We start from the raw sequence: 19,938 nt of genomic DNA, 5'->3' as shown, positions 1-19,938 counted from the left end.
ATGCAATAAAAACAATCCATTACTGATAGTAAACTTGAGCAGTTTTACTTCCCCGTGCCCGCAATAACTGTAGTCGCTGGTTTTGTGCCCGATTAGCATAATCGCACAAAACAAATCAAAGTTGGGAAATTTTCGATTGGATTTCCGCTGGTTTGTTTAGACGTCACGCATTGTATTGATGCCTTGACTTCTGACACTATTACCATACCCACGTAATTAGCGTCAAATTTGGCAAAAACCATCGCCAAACGTGCAAAAAACCGCCTTGTCCGTCCTCCACTTGATCATTTTTTCCAAAAACCAGACGAAATTATTAAACTCCCCTTTCTGTAACCTTGCGCGAAGGACTTCATAAGACACTTGCCCGATCCTAAAAGTTGAAGGACGCAATTTTGCTCGTCTAAATCAGCAGGTACGGGATTTTTAACGTAACAAACGGGTTACAAATGCAGACTTGTATCTCGAGCATGGTTAATTGCAAAAAATCGCAACATGTCTTGCAATTAAAACCGAAAAAATCATTTTTGGGTGCATTCAACTGGTGTCGGGTTGCGGGTTTTTTCCTAATAATGGTTAATGGTAAAAACCCGCCCGAAGCCTGATAAATTCCAGAACCAGATCAATGGAAATCAATACTGGAAAAGTGCGCTGTTTATTATAAACAAATTCATTTGCAAGTGTTTATGCGAGATTTATGCGGTCGCTCAAAAAATGGTATTTTTCCAATTATAAACAAGCAAATTCCGCGAAAGAAAACCGGGGCAGGTGCGCGATTTCTGCGATGCACGTGAAGGTAATTGCCGGCATGGGCGCCGACTTAAAAAAATACATTTTTTGGCTGATTTCCTCCGATTTAACGAAACACCGTTTTATAAAAAATGACAATTTATGCAAAAAGTTGCAGACTTAGTTAGTAAAATTGTTTACCTATATTCCATATTCACAATAATAAAATTATTTCTTATATTCAAATTGTTTCAGCTTATTTCTCAATGGGTGTTAGATATTTAAAAAAAGATTGTTACTTTTACAACAATCTTGTTTTTTACTAGGAAATTTGATAGGTCAGTTTGTTAAAGAAAAACCTTCTTATTTCAAAGATTGTTTCAGAAAATCCCAAAACAAGCCCTAATTTTGTATTTTTAGTACTTAACAAGGACTGCGGCCCTTAATAAAAAAATACGCAAAAATAAGAAATTATATTTTGATTCGTTCAATCTGTATTTTCTGAAAGAATTTTGGAAAAGTTATAGTTTTCTAGAATAAAGCTAAAGTAATTACGAACACGAAATTCCAGCTGTAGTTTTCCGTCACTTCTTCAGCTGGTGCAATTACCAGTGTGGAAAAATCACGAAGATAACGACCCGAATTTTAAATGAGGACGCAACTTTGGATAATGTTTAGCAGTAAACAAATACTAGAGAAATGCTCAAAACGAGAAAGTGATGATGAATAGCAAGTCCGTTACAAATTTTCAACTTTCCAATGACCTAAAAGCAATTTCAAATTTCATTGTCACACACCTTCAGACTCAAAGTCTACACAAATATTGTTCGATAAGTCACTCTATTATCAGCTGAATCGCACGCCCATCGAAATGATCGGAAATTTTATTTATTTTTTTAATAGGAACCGGGTTCAAGTCATTATCATTTGTATCACTTATAAATAAACATTACTTTTTGTTCCTCTTATCTAATCTCACAATCGACTTGCCAAACACTAATTAAATCGTAATTAGGCATAATTAATTTAAAAAAGTTATGTGGACCAAATTTTTAAATGCACCAAGCGCTCGATTAAAAGTTAGCTCACATCACCAGACATGTTCAAAGTCAGATTCTCGAAAACCGATAAGTATCTGCGGACGTGGACTTTGTTTTATTCTCTCGATTTAATAAAAGTGCGCTACAAAATAATAACAATAATAGGGACTTTGACTCTGGGATCCCCTATTATTGTTGTTCCAGTTGAGATAATCAAAACATAGAACTGTGGTTTAAAATTAGCCCAAGTGCCTATATTTAGCCCCAAAATAGAGAAGCATCAAGCCGGTGCTATTCATAGTTTTTGGCCAAATTCCTTCCCGGAAACGGCCGCGTCAGGGTTTTCACGTCTTGCACTTGCATTATTTATTGTTATAATTAGCCGAAATTTCCGCGTTTGAATTTACGACGCCCCGCGTTCGCTCGATAAATATAAGTCGGTATTTTTAGAGGCAAAACAAAATTGCAGCTGGCATTCATTCCCGATTCTTTTAAATCAAATCAAATGATTCAGAGTCTCAGTCATCCGAATAGCGCGCCGGTGACGGCGGTTGGTACGGCGAGTCACTAATTCTCACGTTTGCCAGCCTGGCTAAACAGTCCGTGCCATGGGCCTGGTCCAAATGATCAGAAATGTTTTATTTTTAAAAATGTAACCTCATAAATTCGGAAAGATGAATTGGAGATGAAAAGTATGACCAGTGTGGCTATAAAATGAGTTTCTTCCTTTGTTATAAATGTAGCACTAACCAGGAAAAGATAGTAGAGTTAGACTATTCTCGTTGTGGGATTTCCGAAGTGCCTGTCGATGTCTACAACAACTCCCCGACTCTAGAAGTGCTGCATCTTGAGGGGAATAAAGTGGGTGAGTCGCCTGGCAGTCGGGGTTTCACAAGCTTCTTCCCTTGCAGTTGAAGGATCTTTCGCCTCAGCTGTTCCAATGCATAGATCTGAGGTATCTAAACGTCAGCGACAACGAAATCAGGTCCATTCCGCCGCTCATTTCGAAGCTGAACAGCCTGCAAGTCCTAATTTTCAGTAAAAATGGTAAGTTGGGCCGCGTGAGGCGTCAAATCAGGCGTTTTTCCAGCGCTGGTTTTGGAGGGAGTTTCGCCGAACATTGACAAACTGAACAAGCTGACGATACTCGACTTGAGCATGAATGACTTGGGGAAGGTGCCCGAAGCCATAATGAGCCTGATTAATTTGCAACAGCTGTGCTTGAACGATACAGGAATTGATTATGTGCCTGCCAATATTGGACGTCTTTCCAACCTTAGAATCCTAGAGTTAAGGGATAATAGCTTGCGAGAATTGCCTAAGTCTATCAGGAGACTAACCAATTTACAAAGACTTGACGTTAGCGACAATAACTTGTCCCAATTGGTAATTAATAGAGGATCACGTTACGTAACTCATTTTGTGTTTTTAGACTGAAGTTTGTGAATCTCACGGTAACTTGACTGAGTTGTGGATCAACGGTAACAATATCACGAAACTGTCACCGTCAATCACGCATTTGAAAAAAATGAACGACTTCGATGCTTCCTACAATAATCTACAAACCATACCAAAAGAAATAGGTCAATGGACTAAAATAACGAACTTAATTTTAAGCTTTAATCAAATCTCTGTGTTGCCAAAAGCTATAGGAAATTTACGCAATCTACAAGTATTAAAACTCGAATCGAATAATTTAGAGGAACTGCCAAACACGATTAGCAAACTCACAAATCTGGAAGAACTCAACTTGCAGAATAACTTCATCATTAAACTTCCGTCTGGAATCGGGCATTTGCGCAAATTGGCAACTCTCATACTTTCGGATAACAAGCTGGAACAGTTACCACCAGGTGATAAATCAATCACCGCTTATAACGAACTTCTTGGGGTTTACATTTGAAACTTTACAATTTTGAATTCTCCTTTTCAAACTGAGTAAAATATATCCTGGTTGCTAGTACATATCTGTCACGATTTTTTACGTATGTCACTTTTCTTGCAGAGGTTCATTTAAAATATCACAGCTCTTGAACCGTTTACAATAAGTGAAAAATTCTTTTTAAGTGTAATAGACAAAGGTTTGAAGGGTCCTTTAAAACCTTCAGGGTTGTCAACTGACAAATTGCAACGCTATTATAATTTTTTGAATATGACCCTGTTTTTTTTGGAAACAAAAGAACGTCAATTTTTATAGACTTATCAATTATATCTATGTCTTATAGTTTTTGAAATTATCTCAAAAAAGGGAATTTTAGCTCATTATTTTCATTTCTTTATTAAAATTTCGAAAAATACGATAAAATAGCGCTATTAATTAAAAGAAATATTCGATTTGTTTACCATTTTTATTCAAGAAGTTCAATACTTGATGGCAGAGTGACTGAGTTATTTTACATAATTCACTAAGGTATAATAAACCTTAATTAAATATTTTTTACTGCTTATTTAATAATGAATCAGCTAATAACTAAATAAAATATTGTAGTTTGACTAATTTGCAAGACCTACTTGATTAACGATGAAAATTACAAAGTAAAATCCGTTTTTTGGGGATTATTTCGAAAACTATAAGAAATCATAAAGTATTATTTTGCACAATAAGTTAAAAACACGGTTTTTCTGGTTAAAAAAAATAGTAATTCAATAATTTGTTTATCAATTAACACTGTCTTGTTGCTTTATCATTATCCGCTCCAATATATTCCACAAAATTGGGTTAAAAGTTCGTTTTAACGTAAAAACGAAATTGCAAATTTGGTTCGTTATACCCGGACTCCACTGTATTTTCCACCGTTTTGCAGAAATCGGAAGTTGCTGCTCCCTCACGATTTTAAACGTCCACAACAACTACTTACACCGCCTACCGGACGAAGTGGGTCATTTACAAAAGCTCACAACTTTGGGCCTCATCGGCAACAAATTGGAATATTTACCGATAACAGTATCAAAACTAACGAATTTGAAAGCACTTTGGCTGACACCCAACCAGACGCAGCCTTTGGTACCCGCCCACTTTGCGATTTTTAAATTTTAATCCATTATTTTAGATCCATTTACAAAACGAGCAACTCCCCGACGGCCAAGTCGTCCTGACCTCAGTCCTGTTCCCGCAAGTGCCCCTCCCGGAGGCCCCGCCCCCGGTGCACCTCCCTATCAGCACCCAGAGCTACCACATCACCTTCAACATGGACAACATCCCCACCGAGGCCTCCCTAAGCCGCACCCCCACGCCCCACCACAAGGAACTGCGCCGTTTGCGCAACATCCTGCGCGGGGGCGAGGCCCCCGAAAGCCAGCCCCCGAACATCTCGGAGATCAAGGAGGCCAAAGTGACGCACATTTCGGGCGATTTGTCCGTGTCCCAGTCCAGTTTATTGGACAAAGAGCCGGAGAATAGCGAAACCGCGGTGGTTTATAAGGCGGCGAAGGAGGAGGAGCTTCCGAAGCAACCGCCGCCGTATCACATTGCAGCCGCGTATTCGAAGAACGCCCACTTGTTCGCGCAGATTTGCCCGCCCAGCCCGCACGACCAACCCAAGCAGTTCAGCCAACAACAGCCGGCGAATATCCACCATCCGACGCCCAAGTTGGCCAAAAACCGGGAGCAAATGCAGGAGTTTTACGACGAGGGTAAGAAACCGAAGTGGCCTTTTGGAGCGCACCAGATTTGCAAGGTGATTGAGGTGGAACTGGTGGGGTATCGCGTTTTGGGCGATTTTCACGTTGTTGCGAACGCTGATGTAGGTTTCTTGCCTGGTTTTCTAACTCTGATTCGGATAATTTTAGGGTGTTTATGTCGATGAGGTCCATCCGGCCGGCGTTGCATATCAGAAGTTGTTTCCAGGGGACAAAATACTCAGTTTCGATGACGTTGATTTCACCGTCATGGATTCGCAAAGTGCTTACGAATATGCTTACCAAAAAATCGGGACGGTTAAGGTTGTAACCGTCTCGCGCAAACAAGTGTCTTGACAAAGAGTATTTTTTTAGATTAGTTGCATGCCTAATACTCCTAGCGAGGAGAGTGTTTCACTTGCATTTAACATTGTTTATGTTACCTCATAGTTGCGTTTTTGATCATTTAACTAGAGGCTGTGATTTAGTTTAAGTTACATTAACTCAAGAGTATTTGTTATTTATTTATGTACAAGCGTATGATAATTAGCTCTCTAATTTTCTATGACTAAATTGTCTTTTTATATTTCTAAAATAAATTATACGATTGAATTGAAAGCGTGTTTCATTGAGTGCGCCCTCTATTTTCCACTAGAAACGTTTTGCCCCAATACTGCGCCACCTGCAGGATATTTTCTAAATTATTTTTCGAACGACATTCATGGCAATACACATCTGGAAACAGTTAATCAATGGTGTAATTAAAAACCGAGCTCTTTTTAAAAGTTTACTGGTCTGGCAATAAAGAAACATCAAAATTTGGTGAAAAAATTAATCACATTTTCCTAATAATAACATTCAGATTAGATCTGCACATGGGAATTTCTTAAAGTGATATAAATAAAGGAAGCAATAAAACGTAAACCAAATAAAATTGTCCTCCGCGCTTCCGATAAAAAACCTAAATCTAAGCCGTTATTTTCTCGTTTTTCTTCTTTAAAACAATATCTTTAACATTGAGATGAGCAACTTTTTCCTTGCGCTTGGGCGGCACGGACTGCTGGCAGAACCGCTTGAAGGCCTCCAGCTCCCGCTCGTCGGCGTCCATATCGTCCTCCAGAATATCCTTCGGCGTGAAAACGTTATCTAAACCGAACGCAAACAATAAAACCCTCAAAACGATGTATTACAACCTACCATAATGCAAGTCATCTTTATCAAAATTAAATTTGTCGGAATTGTTCGCCGGAATGATCGAGACCTCCGCCGTGTGGCACGCCTTCTTGCTGTCTAGATCGCTCCGTGTCGCGTTTTTGTCCACCTTCGTGATCTCGATGCCCGGCAAGCCTGACAGAATTTCTTGAGCGTTGAACGGCGAAATCCGGGAGAACTCCGGGAAGTTGCACGACGACATGTAGCTAGTGGGGACTTCGGGCCCCAGGACCGGCTTCAGATCTGGCAAAAGGCTGGGCATGGGGGCCCCACTGTTGAGGCTTTGTTGCAGTCTGGAGCTCCGAATGGTGACCATCCCGTTCTCGTTTTTGAAAATCGAGGCTTGTTGGCACTGGCCGCCGCTCATGTCCGGCATTATTTCCGGCTCGTGGCGGGGCTGCATGTTTTGGAAAATCGGGTTTTTCAAAGTCACCATCGACGGCTTGCTCGGGGCTGTCTGGGGGGCGGTCTGCAACTGTTGTTTTTTGTTGCGCTTTCGCCGGTTTTTCTTGCTAGCGGTTGTGGTGCCGTTTGTTGTCACGTTTGATTGCTTTATTAGTTTTTCCGTGTCTACGACTATCACTCCCGATTTGCTCACCGGGATGTTCGAACTGTAAGGCGGGCTCTCGATGTTCGTGGCCTTGTAATTCCGGTCGGTCATTGGGCCGTCGACCTTCGTTATTGTAATTCCTGAAAAAATTAATAAAACACAGAGTGAATTGATGAGCAAATATTTAAGGAGCGGTAGTAAAGCCCAAAAAAGTCAAAATAACTCAGATGGCGTTATGCCAATGCTAATAGTTCCTTGAGATTTTTACTACTCTAGTTCAGCTATCAATATTTATGGCTTATGGCTTACAGCCCAGATTTTAAATATTTCGTAACCTTACTTGGATTTTTTTGTTACACGAATAATAAATAATGGTTTAATTTTAATGGATTCAATGATTATATATTCAATAATTATGTACACCCGTACAATCGTTGTATGTACAGTCACTATCATGAAAATAAATAAATAAAAAAATGTAATAGTTAGCGTTATAGCTATTGTGTTTACAAAAAAAAAAACACCTAAGAACGTTGGAACAGTTTTAATGACGTCTATTCTTTATTTATTTAATTTATTAGGCACCTAATGAGCAGTGAACTTTAACAAATCATTGCTTTCGCAGAAATTTTTTTATAATTATAATAATAATTATAAATAAACACAAATATTAAACTGTTAAACTATTAAATTCACCAAAAAAAGTGATTGTCGTATGTTGAACAGAGAGCCGTTTATGTAACTGATTGCGCTCTGTTTCTAAATTTAAACAGATAAATTGACTTAAAACTGTGTTTTGAAGGTAAAGAAAATTTAAAATATCTAAAATCTTTTTTCCAAATCTAAAAAATACATAAAACAACTGTTAGTATCGTCAGAGAAAGTAATAAATTATATTGACGTTTAGGTTTAATTGTTTGTGGTTACTTTTTATGTGGGGTTGTAAATCATCTCTTGCTTACTCGATTTTCGATGGCGAATAGTCTAATTACCCATTTAGATAATAATAGTCTGCATTTGGTTTTAAAAATTCGTTAAGAAAAAATGATAACATGAAATAAAGTGGCACAGTAATTAAGAAAATAAAATAGTATATGTAGGGGAAGGTTTTAAAATTATTATCTACCTGGTGGCAGTTTCAGCATGGGAATATTAATATCGCCGTTCTTGTTATTGATTTTGTCTTTCTTATTTTCGGTTTTCTTCGTTTGTTTGTTCTTTTTATCACTTGGAGGGTCTACGGCTAGTGTCACTCGCAATTCTTTTGTAACAACTGCATTAGCGGGCTGGTTGTTTTTTTCATTTTTGTTCTTTTTCTTCTTCTGATTAGCTGCAACTTCTAAATTAACAGTCTTCGCCACGAGTTCTTTGTTCTTTTTAATCTTCTTGTTCTCTTCTAACTGAGCATTATTGCCATCATGGCCGTTCACTAGCGTGTATAAAAGTTTGTCTTGATCGGGCGTCGAACCCTTTAGGGTGATAGTAACAGTTGGCAGTGCATTATCATTTTCGACGACACGTTTTATAGTGACCATGGCCGGAATTGTCTCTTCGACCAACTCAGGACTGCCGTCCTTGCCTTTGTTCTTCTGTTTCTTCTTCTTATTTTCTTTCTTCGAGTCTGAAACATGTAATAATATAGAGTCAGGAGTCACCAACACGTGCTTACTTTTGGCCGCTTTTTCTGCAAGCTGTCTTGCTAACTCCTCATTCCGGAGTCGCTCCTCAGCTTTGCGTTTTTCCTCCTCAACTCGCTTCCGTTCCTCCTCCTCAAGCTTCAACCGTTCCTCCTCTTTTTTGTGCCTTTGCCTGGCCTTCTTCGCCGCTTTCTTCTCCGCCAAAGCCACTTTGTCCACATTCGTGTTGCCCTCGATATAGTTGAGGAGTCCGTGAATGTCGTTCATTAACGGATTGGAGTTCGTTTCTTCATTGGTCGGAGTCGTCCCTTCGCTCGATTGGTTTTGTTTCGAAGGCCCAGCCGGTGATTCCACCTTGGTCGCGCTCGCTTTCGGAGCGGTTTTCTTGTTCTTCGCGCTACCGCTTTCATTCCTCTGGTTCAATCTGATTCGTAACCTGTTCCGGGTTTCGTTCGTTTTGTGAACGTGAGAAGTCTGAAAATGCTTCATTTTAACCACCGATTGGACTATTCACACTTTTACCGTTGTCCCGAACACTTCGCAAAAAGTGCAATCGCATTTCTTCGACTCCTTGTGGTGGTCGCACTGGTCCTGATAAGCTTTTTTAAACTCTGGAAGAAAAAATTATCAACACGTCGCTCGCGACTTGAAACAATCACCTGATTTTAATTCCTCCTCAAGTTTGCAACTGTGACCGCACGGGAAGGTGTTACCGTTAGTTTTGTTCGTATTCCTGCAAATTCTACTAGAGTTGGAGACAAAAAACAATACTATACGTACTTCGAGTTTTTGACCACCTCAGACCCCTTCGTTTCTTCGGGTTTCGGCGGCGTATTTTTGACCCTTCAATAAACAATTAACAATTTAACAATAATTGTTAAATCACTTACGCATTTTGCACAACTGGTGCTTTTTCCGCGACTTTCGGACTAGTCTCAGCTTTGTTCTCCTTGCCATTACGAGGCAAGGCAAACCTGTGTTTCAGAAAATTGTAAAACGTTTTACGCGACATTTTCGTGATTTCTAGTCCCGGGAACGCTAACTCCGTAACATCGATATCTTCGTCCTCGTCTTCGAAAATGTTGTGTTTGAAGAGTGGGGGTTCGTTGGCGAGTTTGGGGCACGGATCTTTGGAAATTTCTCCGTTGGTGTTTTCGTGTCGTTTGAGAGACTTTGATATGAGTGAGTCGTTTTGGTGCGCCCCGTTTTTCCGCGAGCCTGATATTCCGAGTTTGACGATATCGATGTTGTCGGAGATGATCCGCGAGAGATTTTTACAGTTGTTGCCGTCGAGTTCCGCCACAGCACGGCCTGAAAAACGCAGTCAAGGGACAGTGATTGAATCGACTGGGTTACCGTTGACGTGCTGTTGGAAGTGCTCTAAATCGACTTGTTGGCGGCAGAATCTGCAAGAGACTTTCATGCACTCGGAGGCGATTTTGTTCTGAGTATTTTCAAGCAGTGACTTGTATTTGATTATTAAGCAGTCCTCGCAGATGCATTGGCCTGACTCGTCCAAAGTCGGGTCGGGCATAGGCAGGTTTTTGTTCCCCACAAGTGTGAACAATTGGCAGTCGAAGAGTCTCACGTCCTGCATTGCTTTCCTACAAATGGACGTAAAAATCAGGCCTTAAAACAGTAAAAAATCGTACTCTTTTGCCGTCCGATCTATCCAAAAGTTCTTCGCTAAGACGCGTTTATGACTCGCCATCATCTTATCATCCAGGCCTTTAAACCTAGCGCCAAGTTTGTTGGCAATAACGCTGCTACAAAGCAAGTGAGTCTCGAATCAACCAAACGAACCCAACTTACTTAATTCCCAACATTTGCGACCTCCACAGCTTGCGCAGTTCGGTTAAAACGGTGTAAATCCCGGCCGCTTTAATCGAGACGTTGTCTTTGATCATTTCGAATTTGCGCACCATGTCTTGGACGTAGGGCGTTTCGTAAAAATAGTACATAAAAATCGAGGTGTTAAAGTCAAGCCAGCCCAACTTGTAGGTGTTGATTAGGAGTTGCTCCAACTCGGGGAAAATCTTGCACAGGTTTTTAGTTGCGGACAGAAACGCCTCGTAGTAGTAGAACAAGCCTAAAAATTGATTTTGTAAATGTGGGTACAACGGCGTGGGCTTACTTTCAATGGAAGCCTCCACGCTTGCGATTTTTTGGTGTTGCTTGTGAGCAAAAACGGTGTATTCTCGCACAAGGGAAAATAATCTAAGGCAAAGTTGGATCTGGTCTTCCTCCATCAGACTGAAAGAAAACGATTAGGGGCGGTTGCTGGACGGGGTGGCGTGGCACCTGCAAACGATGCTCCTCATGTCGGCTATGAAATAGGGCGAGAGCGCCTCCTGCACCGGGTCCGGGTCCGTGGTCATGCAATACCTATAAATGAAGCACAAGTAGTGCTGCAAATCTGTCCACTGCTTGGCCGGTTGTGACTTCATATCGACCACTTTCTTGAAGAAGTCTAACAGCACCCTCTTTTCGATTAGGGTATAGTTTTCGTCGTTTGCCTTGACAGCTTCGCTGTCGCCCTGCAAGAAACACAGTCAGTGGGGTTAATTCCCGAGCTGTGGTCGCACATTCTCGCCCCCGAAGCTCGCCTTAATTATCCTATTAATGTTGTCCCTCGGGCGGTCGTATAAGGCCTTTAAAAACTCGAATGAGTAGATGTCCGATGCGTCTTGGGGCGATTGACTTGAGCCCATTTCAAACTTGTAAGCGAAGAACCGACAAGTCTGCTTTATCATGAGATACTCAAGAGAACCCGACACACTCATGGTTAAACCACCACTTCCCACCAGGTATTTCAGCCACAATTCAATTTTTGCTTTTATGGCAAACTACGGTCACAGCACAAAAATAGCCAGCAAATGGAGATATTGTCAAATGTCAAACCGCAAACGACTCCATGAAACCATTCCAGAAATTCAAAACAGCGCCACGGCCCTTCGCCAAACCGGACCACGGGCGCAAACACCCGGATAAATCAAATTTTCACCAAAAAACATTTTTTCCCAACCCGGAATTACAAAAAACCGACGGTAGAAACCTGCACAGCTTTGAGCGTCGGCGAGGAGGTGTCCCCACCGTCGCCAGCCACTGCTCGGCTCGCAATTCAAAAGTTGACGAAATTTGAGTGATTTTCCTATTTGGTCGTTTTATCACACAGTGATGGGCCCCGAGTGGAGGAAAAGTCGTGCCAGTGGCCGGGTTGAGTGCCCGATCGATTCATCAATCAAGCGATGAATTAATAGCAACATTGATAAAAGAAGTGGTTCTCTAACTAGAAACGGCTACCACATCCAGCGCTAGTACTATTGTATGGTCGAGTAGAGTACCATCGCATGGTATGATCAGTACTCGTCAAGCTGTGGCGATAGCGAAGTCACTAAGCTGCTCAGTTACATTTCTAGTCGCGCTCTCGTGAGAAAAAATGTGGCTCAAATCAAGTTTGGCGAAAATTGGGATTAAGGCCAATTGAGGTGAGTTTTGCAAATAAAGAGCGTCACTGGTTATTGGCACCTCGGTAATAATAATAAGGCAGAAGGTCAAAAAAATGCGGAAATGCCTTGTGTTATCCAATAATTGCATAAGAGTTATTTGGGGTATTTTTGAAATGTGGTCCTGAGAAAACGAAATCTGTGGCTTCTGTACACAAGTGGCGTTTAATTTAAATTGTCGTTTATAGCACAATAGCTGAGAAATTCAGCTGGGACGAGTATTCAAAAATATACAAAGACACTATTACTGTATTAATATAATCGCGTCTGCTATAATTATGGTTTTTGTGTGGTAGCACCGTTCTTCATTTGTCAGACTAGTTGTAAATGTATTTAAGTACAAAATTGTGTTTTAATTTATTGTTGATTATAATACATATCCAGGATGCTGTATTAAAAACCTATCATGGTAATAACCTGTCTCGGTACATTTGCGTTTTGATTTATTTGTTTGGATTTTTGAATCTAGATTAGTCATCCGCTTCCGCGGATTCTTCGAAAGTATGCAAATTTTTTGGTGGTTTTGCGATCGTCATCGATCAATTGTCGAGCTGAAATATTTGTGGACGGTCTATGGTTGAACAGCGCGTAACGGTAGCGATGTGAGCGATTAATTATCGACGGAAAAATGTCGCCATAGTTCATAGCGAAGGTTCTGTCCGATTTCACAGGTTCGTAGTTAGAAACGTGTACTCTTCAGCGTTCACTGGTCATGGTACTGAGGACAGTTGGGACAGGCAATGATGCGGACATGATACAAAGATGACCGTCATTGTGGTCATATAAAAGGCCAGACTTAAATAGCCGTGCTGAAAAATGCGCGAAAGCGTCCATCAACTTTTTTCCAGTTTCCGGTTCTAACATCGGCAATTTTTCGCAAATCGAAAAAAGGTGAAGGTTTCTGAGGGGTCAAAAATGCGAATCTCGTCAAGGTTGCAATGGTTGCGCCTGGATCAGCATTACGATGATGCTACATGTTCACCTTCCTATTTGATCCTAGCTCATTTTAAATTTTCACCGCTATAATTGCCAGGTAAAATTCCGGTAGCTGGACCTTGCTAGCGGGTAATAAATATGAGTTTTTAGTCTAATAGACACACGGGCGGCTCGTCCGGGAAAATAACAGCCAACCATTAACGATTTGTTTGCCCAAACAATTCGCGAAAACTTATTCAGCGATCTTGACCAAATTGCAAAAAACGAATTATGTAATCGTTTAAAATAGAAAGCGATTTTGAAGAGACGCGACTGGACGAAGAACCTTTTATAACTGTGACTCAAACATGAATTTGATCAGTTAATCACGCAAGGAAAAAGCAAAACACAAATTAAAACTGTTTGCTGAAGCTTTTGTAAAAATGCACAGGAATTTACAGTAAAAGTACATTGTGAGTCCACGCTCTCTGGACCGTGTCCAGCGATCGACTCAAAAGCGCCGAGAATTTCCTACCCTTTCAAATATAAAACAATTTTTTGGTAATAAACTTTCAAACGAAAAAACAACGTGGTTCTGCATATTTAAAGCGTCATTTATTTGAAAAACATAAAAACGTTTTATTGGTAGATAACCGCTTCAAAGTCATGGTTTATTGAAACTCGCATAATCTATAAATTCTTTATTGCAGACTGCAAGGCTGAAAATTTAACAAAAACAAGAAAATTTTAGGTCCCCGATTTGTGCCGATTATGGTACAAAGAAACCCAAAATATTGCCAATAAAACTAAATGTAACTCAAGATTTAAAAAATGGGCACAAGGGAGCGGTAAAATGTTAATGCACCTAAGAGTCGTAAGAACTTAGTGCGGCCCTGTTAACAATAAACAAATTAATTTTTTCATTTGTCTAGATTTTTCAGGACCAAAGAAATTAATTATTCATACAAGGAACAAATATGCACTTAACAATTTAAATTAACACAGAATAATATGTTCTGAATTAGAGATTAAATCTATAGTTTTTATTGTTAATGTCCTCATTCTGATTCTTTTCTGTGTGGTGATATATTGAGCTGACTTTCCAGTTGTGTAAAAAATAAAATGATTTATTGATTTGGTTTAGGTGATTTTAATAAAACTTAAAAATTGTCGCAATAGAGTTGCTCTTAATTCGTTTTTCGACGTGAGCCGGGAGATACCGTGCCCGAGCGCTGCCACTGGATCAAGGTGTGGGCAATATTAGCATACGCTAAAAATTACACACATATTTTCATTTAAATACAATCGATCTTAACAAAATCTAGCTTTCACAGAAAACTAGTTAATTGTTGGGACATAATGAGCATGGACATGTCTTGGTGACACAAAGCTGAGGAGGCAGGTACTCCAGGCGTCGAGGCTCGAACTTATCTCTGTTTGTTACTAAAAATGTTTATATAGTTGATTTGAGCCCACGCATATTTCCGACTGTCACATTCGTTGCATCACAGCTCCACAGTTCCGTGTTGATTTTTCCCGAAAATTAAGAACGATGCGTTCTGAAAGCATAATTTGTCTACAGATTGCATTACATGAATGTTGAAAATTTCGCTTTCGTATCTTGAGGCGATTATCGATGGAATGTAGTTATAGCCTGTGCCACATATTTCAACGCGTTTTATCATAGTAATTCCGATGAAATTTCATGAATCATTTACATTTTACTAGCATCAATGTGCCCCTTTGATAAGAATTTGTCACGCCGAATTAATCAATTAGGTCATTGTCGGCATCTGATTCAATTAAATTCGATTTAATTTACACAAATTCGATCCCCGAGATCGGCAATTTGAACGCACGAACCGTGCAAAGGCCACACCTGCAACATTTTAATTACCTCGCTAAGTCAAGTGCTGGACTGCCGTTCAAAAATCGATTTTTGCGGAAATTGTAACAATTCCTGATGACTGATTTACGAGCGATCGTTCGAAAATATGAAGCGATCATACACGTTTCTCAATGATTAATTATATTATATTGCATAATTGAAATTCCAGGGTACTTTCTACATTGAGAAAATATTACACAACAAATGCTATGGCCAAGTTGTAATTTAATGTCAGTTCAGCGTTCGCTCCGTGTGAACATTTATACCTGGATCAATTCACAGAACTCATCATTATTTTTAGCAGTTTCCAGCAAATATTTGTGGTTTCCACCGCTGCGATTTTAAAATGCAGGAATGCGCAGCTACATTGTAATTAATAACAAATGCACTTAATTATTACAAATTACACCTGCGTTGTAACCCGAGGTGTTCATTTTTGTTTATGCTTGCGTTAAGTCGGCTCACTCTTCCAAGAAATATTTCAGGTCCTGTCAGTGCTGAATCAACCCGAATGACTAAACGAAATCACGCTAATTGTGCTATATCTCTAATTACAAAAAACTGACCGCTTCAGGAAATTTCTGTGTCAATTTCAGACTGCAAAATTACGCAAGTCTAGGCGAGAAAAACAGTTGACGCTTTTTATGGATTCAATTACCTTCAAATTTGGAACACGGCTTTTACTTTAAACTGGTCAATGACAACCTCAATCTACCCAGATAAGAACGTTTTCCCCAGACGTGATTTTCCCGAAAATTGATACCATTTCCCGCCGTGTGTGTTTTAAAAAACGTACTAGATGCTGTTTGAAAAGCAAACAAAGGCTATTATCTTGCGCAACCTTTGTTCCAACTTGCTTTGTGATAAAATGTTCAAACAAAAGGAAAAATTAAAACACCAAACTGCGATTATTTATTAGTTATTACTATTTTAAACCACTAAAGTGGCAATTTCGGTCCCATAAATGCCACTCCGATAAGCTGAACTGAATTCAGCGTTTTTAATCGCAATATTTCGTAAATTTTGGCAAAATTTCGCGTTTTTGGACGGAACAATTTCTAACATTTCCGTTTTTGGGTTTTGGCTCAAAAACATGTATAAAGTAGCAATTTAGCTTTCTTAAATGCCACTCCGATAAGCTGAGTTGAATATATTGTTATTTTTATCGAATTTCACCCACACGTTACGGTACAAACAATTAGCTCTCGTGGAGAAATTTTAGGATAATCCCTGTATGGTTGGTTGCCTACGCTTTTTCGAAGTACTATTGGCGTACTTTTATTTATTTATTGCTTCGTTATGAGAAAAAGTCGATAAAATGCAATTAACAATAATTAATTGGCTGGAATGTTAAGTTTCACATGGTTAATTCACGTGATATAACATTTAAGTTAATAAATTGATGTTGCGGTTCTCACAACCAGTTTTTGTGTAAAGTAGAATAGGAACAATGACACTGGAAGTGAAATTCAAATTCGTAAATTTGAGCATTCCTTGCATCTAAATATTCTTCGATTGTGGCTGAAAGCGAGTTATTTCAAGGCTGCGGTAATTTCAGAATTCATAGAACGTACGAACTTGTCCTGTGACGTCTTTTGCAAAAAGAAAAGTTGGTTTAAAGGTAACAAGTTGCAACCTCCAGATGGCTGATACATTTTTCTGTTGCAGCAGATGAAGTGGTTTCGCAAGCAGGGCGAAGCGCCCCGACTTTTGAGCCTTTCGCCGCTTCGCTCCGCCGAAAGCGACCAAAACCCCAATGTTGAGATACTGTCGCCCCCCAAGCACGTCAAACGGAGATCGCGTCTTGGTAAACAACTTTTATTTATCCTTGTAGCGTAATTGTCCTTTTTCCTCTTTATAGAAATGTCCCCAGCTGTATGGGCCCGAAGGCAAAATAACAAGAACGACACGAACTTTTACAACGTTGAGGACAGCGTCATTATTGTAGAAAAATCGCGGAGACGGTACAAGTCGCAACCGCGGAGTGTCTCCGACCGGGAGAAACGCAACCCCCTTTTGGACCGGGTGAAGCACACGCGTCTGTCCTGCTTTCGGTCGAACTCAACCGCTTCGACCCTAACCGACGTGCCCTCGTGCAGTTCGGACCAAAACACAAGTGACAGCCAAAGCCTCGACTTGGAACTGTTGGGTGTTAGTGATAAATATGACAGTTTGAACCGTGCTTCGTGTTTCACGGCCAAGTTGCGCGCAATGTCCGAGCGGTATCTCCAGTCTTCCACCAGCAAGTTCCTAAACAAACTTTACAAGAGTCCGGGGCCTCTGGCCGAGTCCACTCCGGTCAAAAATCCAAGACGCAAGAAGAACCTCCGGGCGAAGCTGCGGAGCTTCTCCTACGGCGCGCTTCCGGGCCTTGAGGAGTTCCAAGCGCAGGAGCCCGAGATTTTGGATGACGAAGACGAGCGGCTGCTGCTCGTCGACCATGAAGACTCCGACAGTGGGATCATAGTCAACGATTCGGGACTCTCCGACACTTTCAGCGGGAACAGCGAATCCACACGCCGGAACCACCCGCAGAGAGCGCTGTCTTTGGACCGGCGCGAGATCTTCCGAAACTTTTCCGAGAAGAAAACCACGACTTTGGTCCGACTCGTCAAACGCTCGCCGGACGAAGAACTCGGCATTTTCCTCACGAAAAGTCGAGAGGTTTTCCACGGATTCGTCGTCGCGCACATTGTGCCGGACGGAGTCGCGGCCAGGTAATCACTTTTTGGCACTTTTTGCAGAAATTGCAAATACATGTGTGATTTTGGTTGCTTTCCGGAGCAAAAATTGTTCCAATTTATAAAAAACTAAGTAAAACAGATCAGTCTTCTCTAAAATTCAGTAATATCGTTAACTTTTTTTCAGTCTATTTGAATGAAATAGCAAACCCAGTTCGAGCACACGTTCTCCAAATTAAATAAAAAAACCTGAAAAAAGTCTTTGTAATGTCTCCAAATGTGGACTAGATTTTTATTTCATAAGATATCAAGAGTAAAACCTCTCAATAACGGACATTGATGGGGAATTTTTAATTGTCCGTTGTGGAGAGGTGTCCGTTATTCGGAGCTGTCCATTAAGGGAGGTTGACTGTATTAAAAAATCGCATAGTGTTTATTTAAGATGTTTTTGCTTTTCAAAAACGTAGCCACTTTTACACTTATTTCTACATTATTACGTTTTCGCTGACTTTTTTCAAAGACATTTTTTATATTGTGTATTACTCGGACTTTATCTACCATTACGCATCGTAAATTTATTAAAATATGAATTGAGACTATTAAAAACTTTCTAAAACTTTTAAAAATCAAATATTTAAGAACTTTCGAATTCAAAAATACGGCGAAAATTAAAAATATAATCAATTAATTTAAAAAAAAATGGGGTAAGTATATCTCGATATTGTGTCGATCTCTAGACGCAACGTGTTTGCTTAACTTATAGTGAAAAAAGTCAAATTTTGTTACTCAAATTCAATTGTAATAATAAGAGGAGTCCCACAAGGCTCGATCTTGGGGCCTCTTCTTTTCTTAATATACCTGAACGATCTATCAGATTTCCTTAAAAGCAAGACGTATTAAAAATGATCGTCATGTCTCATGCCTGGAAAAGGTTTATTTTGTACATTTTTATTATGTTTATTTGTTTTTTATATTTTCTCTTTTATTCATTTGATACATTTTTCTCTTTTTCGTGAGGTTTGAGTGGAAGAGTAGAGAACAACAGCTTGCAAATAACGTGTTATTATTATTATTATTATTATTATTATTATTATTTTATTTGTGAGTATGGGCAATTCGGTTTAAAAATATTGATAAGAGTTTTTTACCTTAAAAACTTTATTATTGTTATAACTGTATTATTTTGTCTAACGATGTAAAATAAGATTGTAAATGTTTTCTACTTCTTGTTGGATTTTCTTGGCGTGGGAATGATTAACAAAACATTTTTTAAGCTGTGTTTTTGTTTGTCCAGACAGTCCAGCCTTATGCCGGGCGATGAGGTGATCAGCATCAACGGGCGCGACATCTCCGCCTTGAACATGTCGGAAGCGAAGCAATCGCTGTGCACCTCCAACCTGCAGGTGGACCTCCTGGTCTGCCGCAAGGCCATGAAGGAGAGTTTCGTGGACTCGACCCCAAGCCCGCTCTACAAACGCCACCACTACTTCCAAAAGAACAGCTCCAGCCATGGCAGCTACAACAAAGTCCTCCGTCGAGCTGTGGCCTCGACCACGAAAAACACGGAATCGCCATTCCCTTCTAGTCCTCAAACCGAAACGAACTTCTGTACCCTCCCTCGACGGCCCCGCTCGACGATTTGCACCTTCCACACGGTGATACTTGAAAAAGGGCCCGGGAGGAAGTCCCTAGGATTCACTATCGTGGGCGGTAGGGATTCCCCCAAAGGTGCGTTGGGGATTTTCGTGAAGACGATCCTGGCCAATGGACAGGCGGCAGAGGACGGGAGGTTGAAAGCAGGTAAGTTGTTTTGTTGGCACGTTGAAAAAACTTATCTCGCGTTCGAGGTGACGAAATTTTGGCCGTTAATGGACAAGTCTGCCATGATATTTCGCACGCGGATGCTGTTCTTTTGTTCAAAAGTGTCAAGAACGGGCCGATTGCCTTGCACGTCTGCCGAAGGAACAAAGCGAAATCTTTGTAAGTATATGGCGGGATTTTCGGGAGGTGGGCTCAGGGTGTGGTTACAGGTCGACCAAAGCGAAATCCTGTACAAATCTCCAAGCGAGTTGAGCCATATCTTAAAGAACTGAAGTAATTTTATGTGCATTGGGTTTGTGATACTTGTATTTTAATAAAACTTTTTTATAAAATTGTGGTTTTAT

At 40.2% G+C, this 19,938-nt stretch overlaps 3 protein-coding genes across 10 annotated transcripts; 2 read left to right on the top strand and 1 right to left on the bottom strand.

The window, feature by feature from the left end:
• The first annotated feature begins 2,319 nt into the window (after nt 1-2,319).
• Lap1 lies at nt 2,320-6,002 on the top strand. Its single transcript, XM_966847.4, has 7 exons — nt 2,320-2,627; nt 2,678-2,813; nt 2,857-3,152; nt 3,199-3,619; nt 4,571-4,770; nt 4,817-5,509; nt 5,556-6,002. Exons 1-7 carry the CDS (start codon nt 2,481-2,483, stop codon nt 5,739-5,741), a joined length of 2,079 nt encoding a protein of 692 aa, XP_971940.1. The 5' UTR covers nt 2,320-2,480; the 3' UTR covers nt 5,742-6,002.
• Nucleotides 6,003-6,158: 156 nt separating this feature from the next.
• Nucleotides 6,159-11,809, bottom strand: LOC103314876 (uncharacterized). Of its 2 annotated transcripts, none has more exons than XM_015979646.2 (15): nt 11,685-11,809; nt 11,369-11,629; nt 11,085-11,320; nt 10,918-11,036; nt 10,596-10,872; nt 10,436-10,549; nt 10,140-10,387; nt 9,674-10,094; nt 9,564-9,626; nt 9,443-9,525; nt 9,306-9,394; nt 8,816-9,257; nt 8,273-8,767; nt 6,582-7,286; nt 6,159-6,530 (listed from the first exon to the last, which is right to left on the bottom strand). In XM_015979646.2, exons 1-15 carry the CDS (start codon nt 11,697-11,699, stop codon nt 6,352-6,354), a joined length of 3,747 nt encoding a protein of 1,248 aa, XP_015835132.1. In that variant the 5' UTR covers nt 11,700-11,809; the 3' UTR covers nt 6,159-6,351. The 2 variants fall into 2 exon arrangements, with proteins under 2 accessions (XP_015835132.1, XP_015835135.1); XM_015979649.2 differs by having other exon boundaries at nt 9,443-9,516.
• Nucleotides 11,810-12,086: 277 nt separating this feature from the next.
• LOC100142250 (pro-interleukin-16) lies at nt 12,087-19,926 on the top strand. Of its 7 annotated transcripts, XM_008202026.3 has the most exons (6): nt 12,090-12,271; nt 16,761-16,899; nt 16,954-17,809; nt 19,068-19,573; nt 19,621-19,753; nt 19,804-19,926. In XM_008202026.3, exons 2-6 carry the CDS (start codon nt 16,764-16,766, stop codon nt 19,844-19,846), a joined length of 1,674 nt encoding a protein of 557 aa, XP_008200248.1. In that variant the 5' UTR covers nt 12,090-12,271; nt 16,761-16,763; the 3' UTR covers nt 19,847-19,926. The 7 variants fall into 7 exon arrangements, with proteins under 7 accessions (XP_064215643.1, XP_064215642.1, XP_008200248.1 ...); XM_064359573.1 differs by having other exon boundaries at nt 12,087-12,271; nt 16,764-16,899; nt 19,068-19,753; XM_064359572.1 differs by having other exon boundaries at nt 12,088-12,271; nt 19,068-19,753.
• Nucleotides 19,927-19,938: the final 12 nt, after the last annotated feature.

Source organism: Tribolium castaneum, chromosome 10 (assembly GCF_031307605.1).
Source record: "Tribolium castaneum strain GA2 chromosome 10, icTriCast1.1, whole genome shotgun sequence".
Lineage (NCBI taxonomy): Eukaryota > Metazoa > Arthropoda > Insecta > Coleoptera > Tenebrionidae > Tribolium > Tribolium castaneum.
The sequence above is the reverse complement of the archived record's forward strand: the minus strand, read 5'-3'. Positions and strand labels throughout refer to the sequence as shown.